At 52.5% G+C, this 22687-nt stretch overlaps 2 protein-coding genes across 3 annotated transcripts in view; both read right to left on the bottom strand.

Moving 5' to 3' along the window:
• Nucleotides 1-22687, bottom strand: part of LOC103172463 (VIP36-like protein) — a 56717-nt gene that overhangs the window by 25290 nt on the left and 8740 nt on the right. The gene's annotated exons all lie outside the window — the stretch shown is intronic.
• LOC121851047 (profilin-2-like) lies at nucleotides 3001-6036 on the bottom strand. 2 transcript variants are annotated; one of them, XM_042344547.1, is made up of 2 exons: nucleotides 4081-4172; nucleotides 3001-3343 (listed from the first exon to the last, which is right to left on the bottom strand). In XM_042344547.1, exons 1-2 carry the CDS (start codon nucleotides 4090-4092, stop codon nucleotides 3059-3061), a joined length of 297 nt encoding a protein of 98 aa, XP_042200481.1. In that variant the 5' UTR covers nucleotides 4093-4172; the 3' UTR covers nucleotides 3001-3058. The 2 variants fall into 2 exon arrangements, with proteins under 2 accessions (XP_042200481.1, XP_042200482.1); XM_042344548.1 differs by lacking the exon at nucleotides 4081-4172 and adding an exon at nucleotides 5984-6036 and having other exon boundaries at nucleotides 3011-3343.

Genomic DNA, 22687 nt, shown 5'->3' with positions numbered 1-22687 from the left:
TGTGGAGTCAGGAAGATCACAAAGTTTTGCATCACTTGAGACAACAAGTGTCCCCGAGCAAAGAGACAATTAGACCGTAAGCGAAATTGCTTCGGCCGACTTTGTTTTCGCCGTATATTTGTGTGTTTTTTTTTAAAGTTACCGTTTGCAGAGGAAGCCACCGACCAAGTTCCGAATTCAATTCAATCTATTAACTTCAGTTATTATTAATTTAATATTTTTGAATTATTCGGAGACCGGTCAAAGACAAGTTGCAGTCTAATCCTGATCCTTGCCCACCCAATCGCCTACGCAAGTGTCCTAAGGCACAATATATTAATATTATCCAGTATTACAATAATAATAACCAAATAAAATACAATAATATTAATAAAATACAATAAAATAACATATATACTGTGAAGCGCTTTGAGACATCTCAGCAACACGATATATCAACTGCCAGGATTATTATTTTACAATAATATTACTAATGTAACAATAATAAAATGCCTTAATATTAAGAATACAATCTAATACAATGATATTAAGAATATAATAATCATGCAACGATAAATGCGACAACATTCCCAATGATGCAATGTAATAGCAACGCAACATTATAAAATTATAATCACAAAATACAATAAAATTCACGCACGCAGTGTGCGGGACCTCAAGTGTTCTGCCAAAAGAAGCCGTAAACACACACGAACCAAACCTTCCCTGTGCTCACAGCCTCAACCGCCGGCTTGGCAGTGAGAGAGAGAGAGAGAGAGAGAGGAGAGAGAATCAAGTGGCGTTGAAGTGGTTAGAGACTGGGATGTGGCTTTGCTCTCGGTCTGGTCCGAAAAACACCCACAATAGAGCTTTCAGATGCTTTCAGCACCTCCTGAGCTGAGGAACAGCAGCTCCCGGACCTCTCGACGACGCGATACGTTGCTTCGATCAACTGCAGAGATAGTCGTTATCATTATTCTTACGATAATAACCGTAATCCTCGCGTTTGATACCGGGCCCTATCGGGTCTTCAAGACAGCTCAAAGCGCTTCGCGGCGTGTACCGCCAAGCGTAGTGACTGTGTGCATTTTGCGGGCAAAACGCGGCAGCCAATCGCGCACGGAAGTGTCCCACGAGCAGTGACCAATTTATTATTATTATTATTTTTTTGAAAGGAATTGTTACCCCGGGAAAAGCGATCCTTCCAATCGACCACTTACTGCTCGGTAAATAGAGGCACATGGAGTAAGGAAACTTGCCCAATTATTATTATTATTATCATAATAATTATAATAACTGTACAGTCATGTGGCTGATTTGCTGCTTCTATCCACTGTAGACCGACAGACAGACAGACAGACAGACTGTTAGTGAGAGCTCTATCGTTAGGGTGTCAAGTTGAGTGACAATCATTCCATTGATCTCAGCTCTACCTTCCCGGTTCTGTCCGCTTCTCTCTCTCTCTCTCTCTCCCGATGATGTCCTGGCCAAGTCGCCCCCAGTAAAATTGGTCGCTCACTTCACGACTGCTCGCGGGGACACTTCTGTGCGCAAATTGTGCTGCCGCGTTCCGCCCGCAAAATACACAGTCACTGCACTTTGCAGCGCATCGATCCCGTGAAGCGCTTTGAGACGTCTGAATGACATGATAAAGGTGCCGTATCAAATGCGAGGATTATGATTAATATTAATCGGCATTACCTTTCCCATCGTCTCCAATTTGTATCTGCTGAACAGCTTCACCTCCAGCCCTCCGCACCATCACGTACAGCGTTCCTCAGGGCTCCGTCCCTGGTCCTCTCCTCCTTAGGTGATGTGCTCAGGTGACGTTAACGATGCCATGAGAAGAGAAAGGAGTTTCTCTCTGCCGGTGTATCCCGGCCAACCATTCCCCAATAAAATTGGTCACTCTTTGGAATTAGGTAAACAGGAGCGTGAAAGCGCGAGACGCAATATAATCTCACAACGTAAAGACGGATTCTTATTGCAAGGATTATTATTGCTCGACGCTGCGTTCCAAGAATATGCCATCAGTTTCCCAGTGGCTTTCAGGCGAAATTCTTGTCTTTCCTCCGCGGGTCAATCGGATTCAATTCGGAGCCGTTGAAAAAGTAAGGGTGGCATTTGGAGATTTTAAGTGAAATCTAGTAATTAGGTAAACCAGGGAGAGAGAGAGAGAGAGTGAGTGAGAGAGAGAGAGAGAGAGAGCATTTCATTCCGAAAATCTCTCTCTCTGGGATTTCCAGTTGGGTTTGGAGACTCTGCGGTTGCAGCGGTGATGGGTTTCCGCGGGTGTCAGACGCCCGGGTGACACCCCCACCGAAAAATGATGATGTAACTTTGTTTAAAAGGCTGTGGAGTGGGAAACGCACCTCATTTCAATCCGTGTTCAAAGAACTTCGCTCCGTAATGGTCACTTTACCTGAAAGTGCCGACTACGTAGAAGAGGTTTCCGTAGCAATCAGTCCGGTTGCTGCGGCTCGCGCTGCGATCATTTGTCTTTTCACAATTCTAATTAGGAACCGCAGCCCGATTATCTGCAAGGTGAGAGGTTCGTATCATTCGCGGGCGTTATGTGGCGGTGTCCTGCAGCGAGAGCACTCGCCTCGCAAGCAACAGGATCCGGGTTCGATTCCCGGACCAGGGCGAAACCTTGGACCAGTTTCCTTATTCCACGCAGCTCCGTTTACCAAGCAGTAAGTGGGAACCCGGTTATTAGTAGATTGGTGGATCGCTTTCCGGGGGTAACAATCCCTTTAATGAATTAAAAATAATAATAATTGGCTCACTCGATCCACGGCGGTTTGTGGGGACGCTGCGGTGCGCAGTCAGCTGCCGCGTTTCGCCCACACAAATGCAGTCACACACTTTACAGTATATTCTGCGGAACCCGATCAGGCGCAATACCAAATGCAAGGATTATTATTATTATTACTATCATTAATCTAAGGTCTGAGGCTCAAAATAAGTCGCTGGGGAAGCACAGTTACAAAAATGAAATAGTTTATGAAATCTGGAGGAAAATATAGCCACAGAGAGATACCGTAGGAATTTGTTCTGGGGGTTACAAAGGTTCGAGCTAACAGCCAGACTTCCTGATGTAAGTGGCCATCTGAAACGCCTTTTTATTGAGAGTTCCTCCGTGAATGCCTTGCTTCCCCATGATGATGATGAACACCTTCTTTGACCTGGCGATGGCCAGGCTGAGGCATGGTGTACCTTCCTGCCTCTTCATCCGGATATCCATGGTGTCATCCCCGTCCATGTAGAAGTTATCCCGGATAACGTAGCACTTCCTCCCGCTGATGGTCAGCCCCCTGACCAGGAAGCCTTTCCGATCGCAGCTCAGGATCATCCTGATTTCCTTCAACGACAACAAATGACATTTACACGGAGCCCTTTCATGTCAGGAGGACGTCCCAAGGACAGTCAGGGTTTTGGACCCGAGCTGGGGGTTGGGATCAGGAGGGGATGGAGGGAGGGGAGGGCGGGGTTAGGAGGGTGACCGAAGGTGCAGTTGAAGGTCTTGAGACGGGCTTCGAAGGAGGCAAGGGAGGGGAGTGAGGCGGAGGGACAGTGAGATGGAGTTCCAGAGGCTGAAGGCTCGGCTTCTGATGGTGGGGAGGGCCGGGCGGGACGTGAAGCAGGCCGGAGCCCGCTGAGCGGAGGGAGAGGACAGGTCTATATGGAGTTAGCAGATCATAGAGGTGGGGAGGAACGAGGGCTTCAAAAGCAATGACTTATACAGCGCCCGCGCGCCCCCCACCCCACGCAGGGTAGAGTTCCAGAGCGCTTGACAGTGGTGGAGCACGATGCCAAGCCAGGAGGGAGGGAGGGAGGGAGTGACCTGAAGAAGGAAGATTTGGGTGGCGTAGGTGGGGGGATTGGGGTGGTGGGGGGGGGGGAGAGTTGCAGAGCTTCGAGACGTAGTGGCTGAAAGTGTGGGCGGTGTCCGATGGAACGGAGAGCACGAGGGACATACGTGGGGCTGGATCCAGTCGAGGGGAAAGCAGCGAGTGGTGGTGGAGTGGGTGGGGTGGGGGGGGTGTGGGGGAGGTGGTGAGCAGGTGAGAGAGGGACAACTGCGAGGAACGTTGAAACCTTCGGGCTCATTTGCTCCAATAGACCTTCTTCCTTGGCAGCCAGCAGCCTCGGACAGGAGGAGGCAAAGACGGCGGCGTCCTGACACAGTCCATCTGCCAGCAAACTGGTCACATAATCCTCCAACCCAACATCCTGTCCTCCACGGGCTCCTCGGGTGGCTGCACAGAGCAAGACAACTCGATTCCCCCCAAACTCCGTGACATCACCACCGAGGCTCACTGTGCCATTATTATGCCGTCACAAACAGTCAGTCGCCTCAATCTCTTCAAGCTGTTTGCGTGGGGGGGGGGGATGGGGACGCTCCCGGGCGCAATTGGCTGCCGCGTTTCGCCCACAGACTGTCACGGTCACGACACTTTACGGTTGTATCCTGTGAAGCGCCTTTTGAGACGTCTCAACGGCGCGGTAAGGCGCCATGTCAGGCGCAAGGTGGTGGGAGGAGCGCCAGCGCAGGGTGGGGGAGCGAGCCCCCAGCACAGACACGATGGAGAGAGAGAGAGAGAGAGCGAGAAGGGAATGGGGCGAGAGCAGAGAGCTCCAGTGGGGGAGCGAGCCCCCAGCACAGACACGACGGAGAGAGAGAGAGAGAGAGCAGGGAATGGGGCGAGAGCAGAGTGGGGGAGCGAGCCCCCAGCACAGACACTGACACACACTCTTACGTCTTGTACCCAAATGGCTATTGGAAAACATGACCACGAGGAACGAGGTTGCAAAACCGCGTGCAGAAAAAGATTATTAAACTGACCTGCAATCCAAATCTCTTAACGCTTCAACTGCTTATAATGGCAGAACACAGGACAACGAACACTCACCACTTACTCTTTAATAAAAATCTCTCTGAGATATTACGGTAAAACGTACATACAAACGACACTACACGATTTCATTTGAAATTAAGATATCTCTCACACATTCGCAAACAGATCAGAACTCGGCTCATCAGAACTAAGCCGCCGATTGCAAACTACATTGGAGCCCAAACCAGAGAGGGTATAAAACACTGGAAATGGCTGATTTGATTCAATGGCACTTGTAGATTTCTCTCGGCTTCTACATTTGGCATTTCGCCCACAAAATATACAGTCAATTCGCTTTACAGTGTGTCCTGTGAGGCGGTTTGAGACGTCTCGAAGACGTGATAAGGCGCTGTATCCAATGCAAGGATTATTATAATTATTATTATTATTATTATTGGGAATCTTTGGCTAGACAAGGGATCGAGAATTATGTTTATAAAATGACTCTCATATTCCGTCAGGCTGGAGAATCAAAATACTGCATTAATGGTCGACGCAACCCAAGGGATAGAATCACCTGAATCAGAGACGATGACACCCCCTACTCAAAGCCTCGACGAGCCCTACAGACCTTTGTGAATCAAACGATTCATTAAAAGGTTAAATCCGCAGCTGTTATTTTGCATTCAGGACCAAATCTAAACCCCTGACAGGGAAGGGGAACTCTGATGACACAAAGGCTATGCGTTAGGAGGTAAGAATCGCACGTTACGTTCGTCTCATCTCAAGTTCATCGCTGCCGCGTCTCACCCGCCCACGAAACACAGTCACTGCGCTTTACGGTCTAATCCGCGAAGCGCTTTGAGACGCCTCAAGGACGTGAGAAGGAGCTGTATCAAATGCAAGGATTATTATTATTATTATTATTAATAATATTATTATCATCTCCAGTCTTCCTAACTAGAAAAATAAGGGAAATGTTTGCCCTTCCGGAAACTCCTGTTCCCCACAGCCCGCACTCCGCAGACACTTGTTTTCCACGGGATTAGTTGACGTTGGTGGCAGAGAGACGGGGGGAGCGGGGCTATGGGGAGGGGAGGGGAGGAGGGGGTGCGGATCTGCTCCGAGGGTAAACGTGGGATTGAGCTCCCACTTGGTCTCACCACCGTTTCAGCTCAGTAACGGTCTCCGTCACAGCTCTCAGCAACAACAGACGTTTTAAAAATCGAGGCTTTTGGTTTCCCGTCGTTCAGGTCAGTTTGGGGCAGCAGCTACAGAGAGAGAGAGAGAGAGAGAGAGAGTGGGGGAAGGGAGAGAGAGAGAGTGGGAGAGAGAGTGAGGCAGAGTGATGGGGAATTACTGACATCTCTCATCAGTGTGAGGGCAGCAAACAGCACACATTATGATTATTTCTCTTTATATTTACTCACACACACACCCACACACAACTCACTCACACAGCCTTCACACACACACACAACTCACACACACAGCCTACACACACCCACACACACAACTCACACACACAGCCTACACACACACCCACACACAACTCACACACAGCCTACACACACCCACACACACACACAACTCACACACACAGCCTACACACACCCACACACAACTCACACACACAGCCTTCACACACACACACCGCACACACACAGCCTCACCCACACACAACTCACACACACAGCCTACACACACACCCACATACAACTCACACACACAGCCTTCACACACACACACAACTCACACACAGCCTACACACACCCACACACACACACAACTCACACACACACCTACACACACACTCACACACACACCTCACACACACACCTCACACACACAGCCTACACACACCCACACACAACTCACACACACAGCCTTCACACACACACACCTCACACACACAGCCTACACACACACACACACACACAACTCACATACACAGCCTACACACACACACACTTGCAGCACTGACCACACACACAAACACTGACCACACACATACTGACACACACACACTCTCACAAACGCTGACTACACTCACAACACTGTACCACACACGCACTCACTGCACACACACATAAACACAAAGAGCACTGACCAAACACACCTCACAACGCTGACTACACCCACACACGCGCGTCCCACTGTTTACCAGATGCCAGTCGCACATGGACACTTACCCTGTGAGGCGTTCTGATCGCTCAGTCTCGTGGTCCGGCTGCACGGCATCACCTTGAGCTCAAAGGTGTCGGGCGATGGGGACGAGCCGTGTGTCCTCGAGGCCATAATCGCGTTCAAATACTGCATCTGGGTGACCTGGGCAGAGAGAGAGAGGAGGGGAGTGAGAGAGGGAGCGAGAGAGAGAGGGGAGGGAAAAATAGGGAGCGAGGAAGGAGAGAGAGAGAGAGAGAGAGAGAAGGGGAGAGAGCACTCAGAGACAGAGAGAGGAAGAGAATTTTCTCTGGAGAAGGAACAGAGAACGTGCTGTGAAATCTCTTGCTGCTGTTAACAATAATAGTCCTGCCGTTTGACCCGGCGCCTCATCGCGCCTTAAGAGACGTCTCCAAGCGCTCCGCGGGACACACCGTCCAGTGTAGCGACTGTGCGTTTTGTGGGTGAAACGCGAGCACACGGTTGCCCTCGAACGCCAGCGATTCCCGTCGCTCTCACCTTGACGATCTGCAGCTCGCTGAGAGCCCTGACGGTGTAGTCGGGGCAGTAGGTGATGGGTTCCCCGCTCCCCGCCTGCTCCCTGGGAAACGGATCACGGCAGCTCCACTTCCTGTTAGCGGCCGGCGACGAAGGAACTGCGGAGAAACAGCGCCGCGTCAGGTTAAGATATCTCCGGGCCGCTCGTTCGATGCTAACAAAATACTAATCCGGTCGCTCAATCCACCGCTGTTTGTGGGGGCGTCGCTGCCGCCTTTCACCCACAAAATACACTGTCACATACACTGTGAAGCGCTTTGAGACGTCTGGAAGACCTAATAAGGGGCTGTGTTAAATGCAAGGATTATTATTACCCCAAAGGTATCAGACTCCTCAGGTTAGTGTACCGTACACTGACCAACAACTACTTGCACTACACAGCCCCAACACCCCCTCCCCACCCCACCCCCCACACTCGCGGAGCACAACACTGAGCTAAAGGGAGGGAGAGGTGACTGTAGGCAACGGTCAAAGAGGAAGGCGATGGCTGACAGACAGACAGACTAACAGACAGACGGTACCCGAGGAGGGAGCAGCCAGAGCTGAGACACCGTAGTAAGTGAAGGCTCCGTTTTCAAACTTCAGTCCCTCCTTTCCAATCTCCACCTCCACACGGCCCTGTGAGTAACACACACCCCGTTATACCCTACAAATACACTGCCCCCCTCCGCCCACGCACTGCCCCTCCGCCCACGCACTGCCCCTCCGCCCACACACACACTGCCCCTCCGCCCACGCACTTCCCCCTCCGCCCACACACACACACTGCCCCCTCCGCCCACGCACTGCCCCCTCCGCCCACACACACACACACACTGCCCCCTCCGCCCACGCACTGCCCCCTCCGCCCACACACTGCCCCCTCCGCCCACGCACTGCCCCCTCCGCCCACGCACTGCCCCCCTCCGCCCACGCACTGCCCCCTCCGCCCACGCACTGCCCCCTCCGCCCACGCACTGCCCCCTCCGCCCACGCACTGCCCCTCCGCCCACGCACTGCCCCTCCGCCCACGCACTGCCCCCTCCGCCCACACACACACACACACACACACTGTGCCTTGGGACGTCCTCCCGACGTGAAAGGCGCTCCATAAATGGAATCTTGTTGTTGTTGTTGTTGTTGTGTTAGTAACATACACCAAATGCAAGTGTCATTACTATTAATTATTATTATATTAATTATGATAATAAGGAGCAGGGGATGCCTGGATGGCCTGGAGCTCCACGCAGAGCTGTGCACAGGGAGCGCGGGTACGAAGAGGAAACGGCGCCCCCTGGGGGTGGCGTGTGTGCGTGTGTGCGCGTGTGCGTGTGCGTGCGATGGCGCCCAGTGGCGTTGCTCACCTGTAGTACCAGGATGAAGTAGTTGACGTGTTGATTGCGCTGGTACAGGTAGTGCTGCGGAGCCCACTTGTCGTTCTCATCGAACCTGACCTCCTGGGTCACGCTGGGCATCCGCAGGAGCTGCAGGAGAACCCGCTCCGACACCCGGGCCGGGCTGAACAGCTCCACCTCTGCAAAGGGTGGGGGGTTATGATAGCAGTGATTAACCAACCCCCCTCCCCACCCACTCAAACACTGCCCCCCACACCAAACACACCCCCACACACACACACTCCACCCCCCCCCCTCCCGCCCGCCGTACCTTTTGATAAGAAGCGCTGAGTGGCCAAGAGAAGCTGTGGGGAGATCTTGATTTTTGCGTCGTTGTCGGAGATCTTGAAGTGCGTGAGGTCCTCTTTCCTGTGCTGGATCGGGGTGTCCATCCCGGGCGGCTTCTTCCTGATCTTCTCTGCTGCAGAGAGGAGCAGAGAGAGAGAGAGAGGGGCGAGTGTAAGAGAGGCACGAGGGAGAGAGAGGCGTGGGGAGTAGCTCTTCTCTCTCTCATTGCTCATGTCCTCCTCTTGCTCAGTCTTTCTCTGGTCGCACACACACGCGCCCACACACACAGACATACACACCTACGCAAACCGAGAGAGAGACACACACACGTTTACATAGCGCCTTTCACGTCGGGAGGATGTCCCAATACGCTGGACAGTGAAGGGTTTGCAACTGAGATGGGGGTGTGGGGTGTGGGGGGTGTGGGGTGTTGAATCTAGAGGGGTGGAGGGCAAGGCAAGGGGGGTGGGGGGGGGGGATGGAAAGGCGACTCAAAGGCACGGTTGGAAAGCACGATCTCGAGACAAACCGAGGACGTGACACTCTTCCATCCACCCGCGCTTCCTCCCGTCAGTCACAGCTTAAACGCAAACTCTCCCAGCAGGCGTTTAACAACAACAACAACAACAACAACCCGTGCATTTGATAGAGAAGCCTATCACGTCGTCGAGGCGTCTCGAAGCGCTTGACGAGAGATACTGTTAAAGCGATATATTGATATAATAATTACACACCTTTCCGCGACGCTGGGGGGACTTACAGGTGTCTGACTCCTCGAGGATCTCCGACTTGATGATCTCCTCTATGACATCGCCCAGCGTCACCAAACCCAACACCTCGTAGAAAGGGTCTCCGTCGCCCTCGTTGTTCACTCTCTGCACCATCGCCATGCGGGACTTGCCTTGGAAGCGGGAGGAAGACGAGAGGCGGGCGTTACCAGCCTCGAGCGAGCGAGCGAGCGATCCTCGGTGGGACTGAACAGCCCCACAGATCCCCCGAAACCTCCGCGTTGACTCGTAGCGCGGAGTCCTGTGGGGGTAGTGGTGATCGCGCTGCCCTCTCGCGAGCGGGTAGGACGAAACGTTTAGGTACATTTCTTTACTCCACACGCCTCCGGGACACTAACCCGCGCGCAGGCGCCATGTATGTAAATGTATATATATATATGTATGTACAGTTGTCGCTGTTGTTTACTCGGCAGTAATTAGGAACCCGGCTGTTAGTCGATCGGCCGATCACTTTCCGGGGCTAACGATCCCTTTAAGAAATAGAAATAATTTGGCCGCTCAGTCCACGGCTGTTTGTGGGGGACGTCGCCCACCAAACGCGCAGTCACTACACTACACTTTTGCGGCTCGTGAAGCGCTTCGAGACGTCGCGACGGCGCGACAAGGCGACCGGGGTCAAAGGCCAGGAGTATTATTATTATTACTACTAATATTATTACTGTCATCATTGTGGTGGTGGTTATATTTCTTTTAAATTAACAGCGCGAACAATAACGCGATAACTACGTGAAGACAAATAACAACCGCAGCTCCGCCATCGGTTTTCTTTTTGACAGTTATTACGACGCCGTTACATTCCATTATTGTTAATATTATTATTATTACTACGGTCACAAATGTGTCGATCGCTCCCCCACCGCGGAACAAATCCATTCGCCGGGACGACAGACGTCTCGAAGACGCGATAACGACAATGGCAATAATTAATAAGTAATAATAAACTCCGACGCTCTGAGACGTCTGGAAGCGCTTCGCGGGGGCGGCGCCGCCAAGTGTAGTGACTGTGTGCTGCGCGGGCCACGACCCAACGCAAAGGCGCCTCATTAAAATGCAGCGATTATTGTGATGATGACGATTATTAGAATTATTATTAGAATTATTATTATAATAATAACAATCATCATTATTATTATAATCATCGTTGAAAAGTGGAGGGAAAGGGGGGGGATCGAACCCGCCGTCCCGGGGTTCCCAAGCGGGCGCGCTAACCGCTACGCCACGGCGACCGCAGGGGGGCGCCGGCGCGCGTCGCCGGGGTACTTGACTCCTCACCTCGCCGGAACTCCTCCAGCACCGCGTCCAGCCGCGTGTCGTTGAAGACGAAGTGCAGCGGCCGCCCGTAGAAGCGGGTGATGGCGCTGAGCGGGGCCCGGTCCTCGGGGTCCACCCGGGCCAGGTCGCGGGCGTGGACCACGTCGACCGTGTGCGAGGGCTCGGCGCCCTCGAACACCGGGATGCGGGCGTGGCCGCTCTGCAGGACCCGCGACAGCGTCACGAAGTCCAGCACCGCCTCCGAGCTCAGCATGACGCAGTCCGCCAGCGGCGTCATGACGTCCTCGGCCGCCTTGGCGCTGCCCGGGCCCAGCCGGCGGGGCCCCAGGCCCTCCCCGCCGCCCCCGCCCCCGGGGCTCCGGCGCAGCAGCTGCTCCAGGATCCGCCGGCGGATGAAGCAGGCGCTGAGGTCCTGGCGCAGGCCCAGGTCGAGGGCCAGGGCGGCGGCAGGGCCAGCGGCGAGGCCAGCGCCACCAGCAGGCGGGTCAGCCACAGGCCGGCGGCCGAGGAGGCCAGCGCGAAGCCGTAGCGGCAGCACAGGCCGCGCGGCAGCAGCTCCCCCAGCGGCCAGACCAGCGCGGCGCAGGCCAGGGCGCCGGCGGCCGGCGCGCCGCACGCCGCCTGCGTCACCGCGCACAGCGCCGCGTTCGTCAGCACGCTGCCCAGCAGCAGCGCGCACAGCACCAGGTTGCCGCCGCCGCAGCCGACGCCGACGACGCCGCCGCCCGCCCCGCCCCGACCCCGACCCCGCCGCGCGCGCGCAGCGACTCCAGCGCGGCGCCCGCCGCCGCTCCCGCTCCGAGCCGCCGCGCGTGCGCACCAGCCGCAGCTCCAGGGGCTCGAGCCAGAGCGCGCCGCGTCGCAGCAACGTCATGACGCACGACGCGCCGAGCAGCGCCGCCATCAGCGCGAGCTGAGCCCAGAGCGGAGCCCAGGCCGGCGGCGCCGGGACCTCGCCAGGCTCCTCCTCCTCCTCCCCTGCCTCCCCCGCCTCCAGGAGGACGAGGCGGGTGTCGCCGCCCGACGGAGAGGCCCAGCCGCTGGCGTCAGACCGGCCGCACAGGTAGAAGCTGCCGCCGAGAGTCGGCGCCACCCGGACGGCCACCAGCGCCCAGTGATCCCCGCTCTCCCGCGGCCGCTCCAGCCTCAGCGGCGGCTCCCCCCCGTTGCTCCCCCCAGGATGGTATCGTTGTCGCCGCACGCCAGGCCCCGGCTCCAGGCGAGCCAGGGCCACGGGGCCGCCGCCAGCCCGAGGCCGAACACCCTGAGGAGAAAGTCGGCCCCGGGTCGCGCGCGGATCTCCCCCGCCCACATGTAGGCGCTGCTGCGGTTACTGCTGTCCAGGCTGACCCCCAGCACCTGCACCCCGTCGGGCCCCGGCTCCCGGCGGACGCCACGCCGGCCAGCAGCGCGCAGAGCCCGGCGGCGCCCCGCAGCGCCAGCCCCGGGCTGCGGGCCGCTTCCCGCCTCCCCGCAGCCGCCGCCATCTTTGGTTTCCCGGCCGCCCGCGCAACCAAACTCCTCGCCGCCGCGCCACGCCCCTGAATGGGCGGGGCCAGCCAATCACAGCCGGCCGCTGCCCCCCGCCCCGACCAATCACACGGCCCTCCAAGGTAGGTTGAGGCGAGGGAAGAAGGTCAACCAATAGCACGAGAGGAACCAGTGTTAGAGGTACATACAGAGAGAGTGATATACAGAGAGTGTTATACACAGAGAGAATGATATACAGAGTGATATACAGGGAGTGTTACACAGAGAGAGTGATATACAGAGTGTTATACAGAGAGTGATATACAGGGAGTGTTACACAGAGAGAGACAGAGAGAGTGATATACAGAGTGTTAACGGAGAGACAGAGAGAGTGATATACAGAGTGTTATATATAGAGAGTGATATACAGGGAGAGTTGGATATATAGAGAGTGTTATATACAGAGAGTGATATACAGAGAGTGTTACACAGAGAGAGACAGAGAGAGTGATATACAGAGTGTTATATATAGAGAGTGTGATATACAGGGAGTATTATACAGAGGGAGTGATATACAGAATGTTATATGCAGAAAGTGTTATATACAGAAAGTGTTATTTACAGAGAGAGTGATACACAGAGTGTTATGCAGAGAAAGTGATATGCAGAGTGTTATACAGAGAGAGTGATATACAGAGAGTGTTACACAGAGAGAGGGAGATACAGACTTACAGAGGATGATATAGAGGTTGAGAGACTTACACAGAGAGGGTGTGTTACACAAAGAGTGATATACAGAGAGTGAGAGTTACACACACCGACTGACGAGAATATTACACACAGCGTTATACACTGACTGACGCAGAGTTATATTAATAGATAATAAAAATCCTTGCATTTGATATCGCGCCTTATTACGTTCAGATTTTACAAAGCGCGTCACAGGATTTTACTGTTAAGTGTAATGACTGTGCATTTTGTGGCAGTCAGTTTTGTATATTGCACACCAATGCCCCACAAACCGGCGTGAATTGATTTTATCTGGGAGATTATCAGTCAGGATGTCGATCCTGACTCTCAGAAATTATGTAAACAGGGTGAGTCCCTCCAGGGAGAGAGAGTGCATTCCATGCCAGATAAATATTCACAAACATTTTCACCCCTTAGAGGAACCCCTCAGTAATTGGGTTTGGACACTTGTTTGGAGACACAGCAATATAGTGTTTTTCAGACACTAATTTTGCTTGTTAGTGTCATTGGGAGTTGCTTCAGACGAGTGACTGAGGTTACTGTTCAACCACCGAGAGTACAGAAACACAAAGCTGGCTGGGAATGGGCGAACGCCTCAGGTGGTGTAATCCATCAGCGGAATGTGATCTTATGACTGAAACCAGCTCAGAAATCACCATGGAAAATCCCAGCGTAACATTCCTTTCCCCCACCCCTCGACCCGTCCAATCTCACAAACTTTCAGATCGTCTTGGCAACTGCTTGGCTCCAATGCTGCCCTCCCAACCTTTCCTAGAGGCCTTGGGTCAAACTCAAAACACAACCAAAAAGGAATAATACAAATCCCTGCTCTGTGGGGAACCCATAGCCATTTACTGCACAGAGAAGCCATTCAGCTCATTGTGTGTTTGGGTGTCAGCCTTTCCCAGTCTAGGTTTCTTGCCTCTGAGTCAGAAGGTTCTGGGTTTAAGCCCCACGTCGGGACTTGGAACTCATATCATCTATCTTGACAGTCCAAAACACGATTGTTGTTGAGTGAGACGTTGAATTGAGGCCCCGTTGCCTGTTCAAGTAGATATTAAAGATCCCAGGGCACGATTTAAAAACAGGAGTTTCTCCTGGTGTTTTGGACAATCCACAATTGGCCATTCAGTTTTTCTTTGGCCAGCTGGGTGTCTGGCACATGCGGAAACCCATCACTATGAACCATCTAAATTGCACACGTCCCACCAGACGTGGAAATCCCAGATAGATTGTTGGGAGTGAAATGTGCACTCTCTGGAGGGACATATCCTGCTAACCTAATTCCAGAAAGTATTAGACACACGTTGGCAAGAGCCAAGGCTTGGGGACCCCAGTGTATGGGTTGGGGTAACTGCTGGAATCTAACCAGCTAAACCCACACATAGCTTGTCATTGATGCTTTCCCACCGCTTGTCCAGTTAGGACCACCTTACCTGTTACGTCTTTGGCTTGTAGAGTTAACAGGAGTTGATCATTCAGTTCATGGCTCTTTGTAGGATATCGCTCTGCACAAATCGGCTGCCACATTTGCCTACAAAACATATAGACACTACTTTGCAGTGAATGTCCTCCCGACGTGAAAGGCGCTCTATAAATGGAATCTTGTTGTTGTTGTTGAATCCTGTGAAGCGCTTTGAGAAATTGGAGATCTGTTGTAAAATGGAGTGACTGGGTGAAATGCGGCAGCCAGTTACACCCAGCAATGTCCCACAAATAGCTCTGGGACAAATGACCAATTTATCATCTCAGGGCTGTCTGCAAGATGTTTCTGTGTTTGCCCACAAAACAGTCACTCTCCTCGACAGAAATGACAATGGATCCTTTGAGACTTTCTATTAACAAGCGCTAGCTGAAATAAAATGATTATATATTTAAAAAATCAACACAAAACTGCATCAATAAAACCCTCCTGGGGTTCAAGTCACCAAACGTGACTTTCTTTTAAGAAAGGGGGAATAAATTCACAACAGATGAAAATTATTTTTTAATAGAGAAATATAATACACTTTTTCTCTCTCTTTCTCTCCAAACGATACTGCATGTGTCAATAGTGCGTGGGGAACGAGCGATGTTTCAATAGCACTAATTCACGTCCGAATGACGACGTGCAGGTCGAGAAAGGACTACAAAAAGACAATCCTAAACTGGAAAATTGGTGCCAAGTTATTAGAGGGAAAGAATGACAAAGGTCTGGCTGGGTTGCTTGGTCAAACGGAAAGGTGAATTTGCTGGTCTCGGAATCAGGTTTCAGTCATCTCTTAACAGTCAATAAGGGGCTCTAGTCTGCTGCAGGGTAGAAAACGTACTGAGGCGGACACAGAGATTTTCGCAGACCGACTCGGTTTCGTTTGAAAGGAAAAAGAACGCAAAATAAAACACCTCGAAGCGACCAGTTCGGGTCAGGGCAAGGCAAGGGAGGAGAGAGAAGAGGGAAATAAAATCACAAAAATATACAGATTAAATCTCATTTGCAAATAAATACAGTAACGCCACAGAATCCGTTCCTGACTTTCAAAGCCCATTGATACGTCTCGCAAACAGGGAAAAATACAGTTATTTTAACAGAGGATCGGTCAGATCGTTCTCTCGGTTTAGTGAGGCAGCCTGCTTGGCCCCCTGTTCGGACAAAGAGCAGACAGAACTCGGAAAACAAGATGCTAATTATGTTGTTTTTTTAAAAAAAAACTAAATGAAAAATAAAACCACAAAAGGAAAAATGCACTTTTAACCCCATCTGCCCTCCTTTGTACTGGCCAGAGCTCATTTCACACAAACGTCTGAATATTATTCAATGTTCCAGAATTAAATTGAAGAGGTTTGATGATTGCTTGTTTCTTTTGGTGCAGTTATTCAGGAAGCCTTTCACGTTGCCCATTCCCCTCTCTCCCTCCTCCTCTCCCACCCCCGCGGAAGAAAGCTAAGGGATCAATCGCTGGAAAGGAAAGGGTTAAGCGGTCAAGTGCTGCCGGGGTCAATCCTGTTAGTTAGTTAGTTAGATGGATGGGAATGGGAGTCTGATCAGTGTTGGCTGCCCAGGCTGTGTTTTGGATTAAAAAGGAAATAAAGCCCTTTATTTCAAATAACTTTTGGTCCCAGCTTCACACTGCAACGCTGATTCAGGTGCGTTTAAAATACAAAAATACCCATTTAAACCACTCAACCAAAAAACGCTGTGATAATCTCACAGGATTGTTGACCAATTTAGTATCAAGATTATTCCACGTGTGAGGGAGCGGGCAATACAGTAAAACCCACACAAGTCTGATCTGTATAAGTCGTATAATCGCCCTAAGTGGTACATCTGCTTGAGTCCTGTTCAGGAAATTATATTCTATGCAAGTTTGACATAACTCATACAGTAAAACCTCACACAAATCATATCAGTTGGGACCATAGATTTAATACGACTTATGCCAAGTATACAAGTTTTACTGTACATTGCACAAGTCATATTAACTATATGGTCCCAACTGATACAACTTATGTGAGGTTTACTGTATACACACACAGCCTGGACTGTTAGTGAGCTCACAGGGAATGGAGCCCGGAGCGAGCAGACTATAATTTCAGGCTTGACCTGCGACCGAGTTACTCAAAGGTCCCACGTCAAATGGAGCCAAGCAGCGATGGTGCGAGAGGTGGCTCGCTGCTGAGCACAGAGAGGAGCTCTGTCTCTCACTCCCCGGCCACAAATACAACCACACAAAACGTTTTGCCTCAGAAAAATATACTCCATCAATAAAAGACTTTCCCCGCTGGGAGTGCAAAGGTTCCTTATTGGAAGACATGGTTTGATGTAAAAGTGCAATTTCTTTAATAAAAGTCATTCAAAGGTTGATTCCTGTTATTGCCTTCCTGTGGGTCAGTCGGTCAGAGGAGATCGGCAGTGAATCACAGGATTAAAGCCTCTCTCGATGCTGGCGAGGCTACAGCTCTGCTCTGCTAACGTGGGCTTTGGTTCCCATAGCTTTGTATCCTCACACAATGGCGCACACACACACACACACATAAAACCAAGTTGCTTTGGACCCAAATCTGCCAGTGGTTTCCCTAATAGAAAGGCTCTGGGTGACTCCAGCCCGACCTCAGTGTAACACTGTGCTTTTGGACTCTATAAAATTAGACTAAATGTTCCTTTACAAAACAAGTCACTACACTTTATAGCGAAGCGCTGGGAGAGGTCCTCGTGACGTGAAAGGCGCTGGATCAACCGAGCAATGAAATGGTCCGCGGGAGGGGAAACAAATGCCTCCCCGTACCATGTCTGGGGAATCGATAGACTGTGCTCCTGCACAGCAGGAAACGGCCACAGTCGAGGGTAGGTTGTAACCCCCTCATTGAACAAAAGGCCCCCAAATTCCATCAAGGCTTAGCCTGTGTGCCCGTCGTGCCTGAAAGTCAAACAATGGGAAACTTGCCAGAGAGTGCTTTGGTTTCAGCGGTTAGTATCGTCGTTAACCCCCAACGCACTCTTGTCTCCATAACCTTTGGCTCTCACTAACCCGCATCCAAAACTCCCCCGAGGTTGAGGTGAGTGAGTGGGGGGCTTCCCTCCCGCAGAGCGTCTCACACTTTAAGGCAGGATGAACTGCAGGCTGAGACCGAGAGTGAATTTCTGATAAAAGGGGCAGATATTCCCAGTGTCGCACATTAAAGCCCAGTACAGTGAGTGGGGAGAGGTGGGGGGAGATCTGAGCTTCGTTCAAATCAATATCACACAATTTCAAATCACCAGCCCTCCTTGTGCGAGGAACTGAAGTCAAAGTGATGGGAAACGTTTCTCCCCCGGAGTCAATTTCAAACCGCCGGCCTTTCCCACCGTTCTCAAATCCAGTGGGTCACTGGGAAAGTGGGAAAGAGACGTTTCTCACCCCTCCCCAAGTGGGTGATTTGGCAGACAGAGAGACGGACAGATCGTTAGATAAGAGCTCTCCTCACACACACACAGACATACATACATGGATCAGACCCCCGCACAGCACACTACAGACCGGCACGGCAGCCCCTTTTGCACCAACCCCCAAAAATCTGCAACCTCAGCTCTGGGAGAGAGGAGAGAGAGAGAGAGCGCCGCTTTGCCGAAGGCACCTTCTTTCGGATGAGACATCAACCCGAAGTCCTGTCCTGCTCAGACGGACGTTACAGATCCCATGGCGCTGTAAGAAAAGAGTGGGTAGTTTCCCTCTCTAACCCGGTGTCCTGGCTGACAATCCCCAGTCATTCACTTCGAGGCTGTGTCTGGAACATCGCTGTGTGCAAACGGTCGCCGTGTTTGCTAAATACACTTTACAATTAATTGCCTGTGAAGTGCCTGGAGACGCTGAGTGGCTACCGGGTGAAGAGGGCCAGTAACATCGAAACGGACGTCTCAAAGCACGTCGCACAGAATTACTGCCAAGTGCAGTGACTATTTGCCACTTGAACAACAACTTGTTCTCACACAGCGCGCCCCAGGCAGGGTAGCGTCTCAGAGCTCTTTTTATGGCCGAACAGCAGACACAGCGACTTTCCCTGCAAAAAAGCTGTGAAGTGAACAAGCTTATCTGTGGGATTGTTGGCCAGGACACCGCGAGAGATAGAGAGAAACCCCTTCTCGTTTACACCAGCGCCATGGAAGATCTTTAACGTCCGCCTGAACGGGCAGCCAGACGGGGAGTGAGGTTTAACGTCTCATCTGAAGGATGCATCTCTGACAATGCAGGGGAGGTATCACAGCGCCACCCACTCCACCCCCACCCCACCACCCACCCCGGGAGGAAACGGGAATGTGCGTAAGGAATGTTCGGCAGACTCTCCCCACCCACGCAACGAGGTACTCTTTCTCTCCTTGTTCCCCCCCCACCCCCAGCCATAGTCACTGCTCCTCACTTTCACATGGAATCAGGAAAACTAGGAGCGTTGAGTTTGGAATTTCAGATTCCTCCCCCCCACACCGCCCCCCCCAACACACACACAAGGGTCCATGTGTGGCTAAAATCCAGCCCCCAAGGGATTAGCACAAATAAATTAATTGGAGTGGCGGAGGGGGGGAAGGAGAGGAGAGCACAAGCAAAGGCAGAGGGAATGTTAAGCACCTAGAGAAAGATTGAGAGGGAGATTAACTCTGTGTGAGTGCGTGTGAGGAGTGAGTGCGTGCGATGTGAGTGTGTGCGTGAGGAAGTGAGGGGGGGGGGAGGAGGGGAGTGGCAGCTTAGCCTGGCAAAGCTGCTCGAAATTTGGTCTCAAGCAGTCTTAACACGGGAAACACACGCTCCGCCCAACATGGGAACACGAGGCCCGCCCACTCCCCACACGGGAAAGACACGCTCCCCAACACGGGAACAGTGGCCAGCACGGCACTTTGCATCAGCGTGGGGCTCAAGCTCGATCTCACCTCTCCCCTCCCCTCCCTCTCTCCTCCTCCTCCTCTCTCGCTCTGTGATACACAGATACCGCCCTCGGCAGTTCTGGGCAGCGATGGGTGACGCGGATGAAGAAGACGCCGTCGTGCGCGGTGACCCGCGGAAACTCCTGCCTCGAATTCCTTCGCGGCCTCGAAAATCACCTCTTGGTTTAAAAAAAATCGACCCGCAACTTTGTCTGTGTTTCTTGTTCCGTCATTAAACACGATCCCCTTTCCCCCGTTCAAAAGGTGGTGGGTGGGGGGGGGGGTGTTTCCCAGACGCCTTTCAATGCCCAACACAGCAGCTGTTGTCAGGGTGGGGGTGAGGTTCCCCCGTCATATTCTGTTCTCCCCTGCAGTGTGATTGAGTTTACGGTTCAAAGCGTTCTGCTCGTTTAGGAGGTTTGTGGTCTCATCTGGGACACTGTCTGCTTTGTCCGTCACCGTGGGGTTGATCTTGAGGTGCAAGCTCTCTGGGGACTGAGGAGTGCTGTCCAGTTTAGACGCCTTCAAACCGTTTTGATATTGCTGCCGGGTCACCTGTTTAAACCAAGCCACACACACACACACACACACGGGCACAGACACACGGACACAGACACACGGACACCCCAAAAAGGTGCATTAGTTATTCCAGAACATCATCGTAAATCCTTACATTCTCACGCCAGGACGCCTCACAGCGCTTCGCAGGGTTCAATAATAATAATAGTCCTTGCGTTTGATATGGTGCCTTTCCGCGGAGCGTTGTTGAGACGTCTGAAAGCACGGGATACACTGTAAAGTGTAGTGACTGTCTATTTCGTGGGCCAAACATGACGGCCAATTGCACGCAGGAGTATCCCTCAAACAACCGTGGTTGGAGTGACCAAATTATTATTTATTTTGGAGGGATAATTACGCCCCGGAAAGCGATTCGCCAATCGACTAACAACTGGCTGCTGGTAAACAGAGGCGTGTGTGTGTGTGTGTGGTGTGTGGGCAGTAAGGAAACTTGCCTAAGGTTTCACCCTGAGCTGACCCGGGAATCGAACCCGGGTCCTCCCGCTTGTGAGCTACAGAACTCCCAGTTCGTTGCCCTGCTTGCCTGTCCCTGGCTTCTGATTCAATGCCTCCTGGGTTCCAGAATTGTCCTAAACCCAATCTCCATCCTGACCCCCAGTTTGAGGGTCAGTACCCACTGAGGCCGGGGTGTGTGTGAGCGGAGGCCATAGAAGGGAGCAGGTGCTTAAGTGTTTCGTGACCCTACCCCGGGTGAAGGGGCGCGATATAAATGCAAGTTGTTGTTGTTACCTTGACAAACTGCAGGTCGCTCAGTGCTCTGACGGAGAAGTCTGGGACGTAGACAACGGCAGGGTTGATCTGGGAGATGCTGCTACCGACGGTCGAGAGGGAATCCGAGTGATCGGGGTGGGACACCGAGATCGAGCGATTCAAACCACTGACGTGCGATATCGAGCGAGTGTCTGAAGCCACGAGGAAAGGAAAGGAAAAGGGGTCGGTATCTGAGCGGATCACAGCTTAACAATAATAATAATAATCCTTGTCTCTGATACAGCGCCTGATCAGGTCGTCGAGACACCAACAACAAATGACTTTTACAAATGACAGGAGGACGTCCCAAGGCGCTGAACAGTCAGGGATTTGGACCCGAGCTGGGGGTTGGAATCAGCAGGGGTGGAGGGCAGAGAGGGTGGGGGTAGGAAGATGACCAAAGACGTGGTCGATGAGGAGGGTTTTGAGATGGGTATTCAAGGAGCCGAGGGAGGGAGTGAGGCGGAGGGAATGTGGGATGGAGTTCCAAAGGGTCAGGGCAGCGAGGCTGAAGGCCAGACCACCGATTTTAAGGGGTGGAGGGGGCAAGAGATAGGGTGGGGAGATAGAAGGGTGGGGGCGTGGGAGGGTGTGTGAGACAGAGAGAGAAGGGGGGGGTACTTACCCAGAAAGGTGGTGAGAGCCATGGTCCCATAAAAGGAGAAAGGACCCGTTTCAAACTTCATGTCTTCTCTTCCGGCCTCCACCTCCACCTTTCCCTGCGGAGATAACAAACATTCCTTACGTTAGGCAGGAACCCTTCCCCTATCTCCTATCTAAACCCCCGCCTTCCCTTTGCTTTACATCCAGCCTTACCTCCCCTGTTGGACTATTATATAACCCTTGCGTTTGATAAGGCGCAGTTCACATCGGGAGATGTCCCAAGGCGCTGGACAGTCAAGGATTTGGGTCCGAGCTGGGGGTTGGGACCAGGAGGGGTGCAGGACAGGGAGGGTGGGGATAGGAGGTCGAAGCGGGTCTTGAAGGAGACAAGGCAGGGGGCGAAGCGGGAAGGGCTCCGGGATGGATTTCGAAAGGGTGGAGGCAGAGAGGCTGAAGGCCTGAACTCCGATGGTGAGGCGGGCAGGACGGGGGACGTGGAGCAGGCCAGAGCCCACTGAGCGGAGGGAGCGGACAAGTAAGTGCGGACGCCTCAAAGCGCTTCACAGGATTCACTGTAGGGTGTAGTGACTGCATGTTTTGTGGGCGACTGACAGAAGGCAAGTCCGCCCCTTGAATTCACTTGTCTGACACACACGGAAACACATCACCGCGCTTGAAGAGAATCCAAACCAGACGGGTTACACATACCCACGGACGGAGCAATGCCATGGTTACAGCACTCTCTGCTGGCAATGTGTGGGAGCTGTGGGAATACACGATTCTCTCTCCTCACTCCACACCCCTCCAACCCAATCCAGAGATTAATTCATTAATGGAGTGAAGTACAGACCCTCGTCGGTGTAGCCCCCCACTCCCCCCCGTGAATCAGCCTCTCGAAACGGG

This window comes from Callorhinchus milii, unplaced genomic scaffold (assembly GCF_018977255.1).
Source record: "Callorhinchus milii isolate IMCB2004 unplaced genomic scaffold, IMCB_Cmil_1.0 Scaffold28, whole genome shotgun sequence".
NCBI lineage: Eukaryota > Metazoa > Chordata > Chondrichthyes > Chimaeriformes > Callorhinchidae > Callorhinchus > Callorhinchus milii.
Note: the sequence above shows the minus strand (reverse complement) of the source record. Positions and strands in the feature narration are given on the sequence as shown.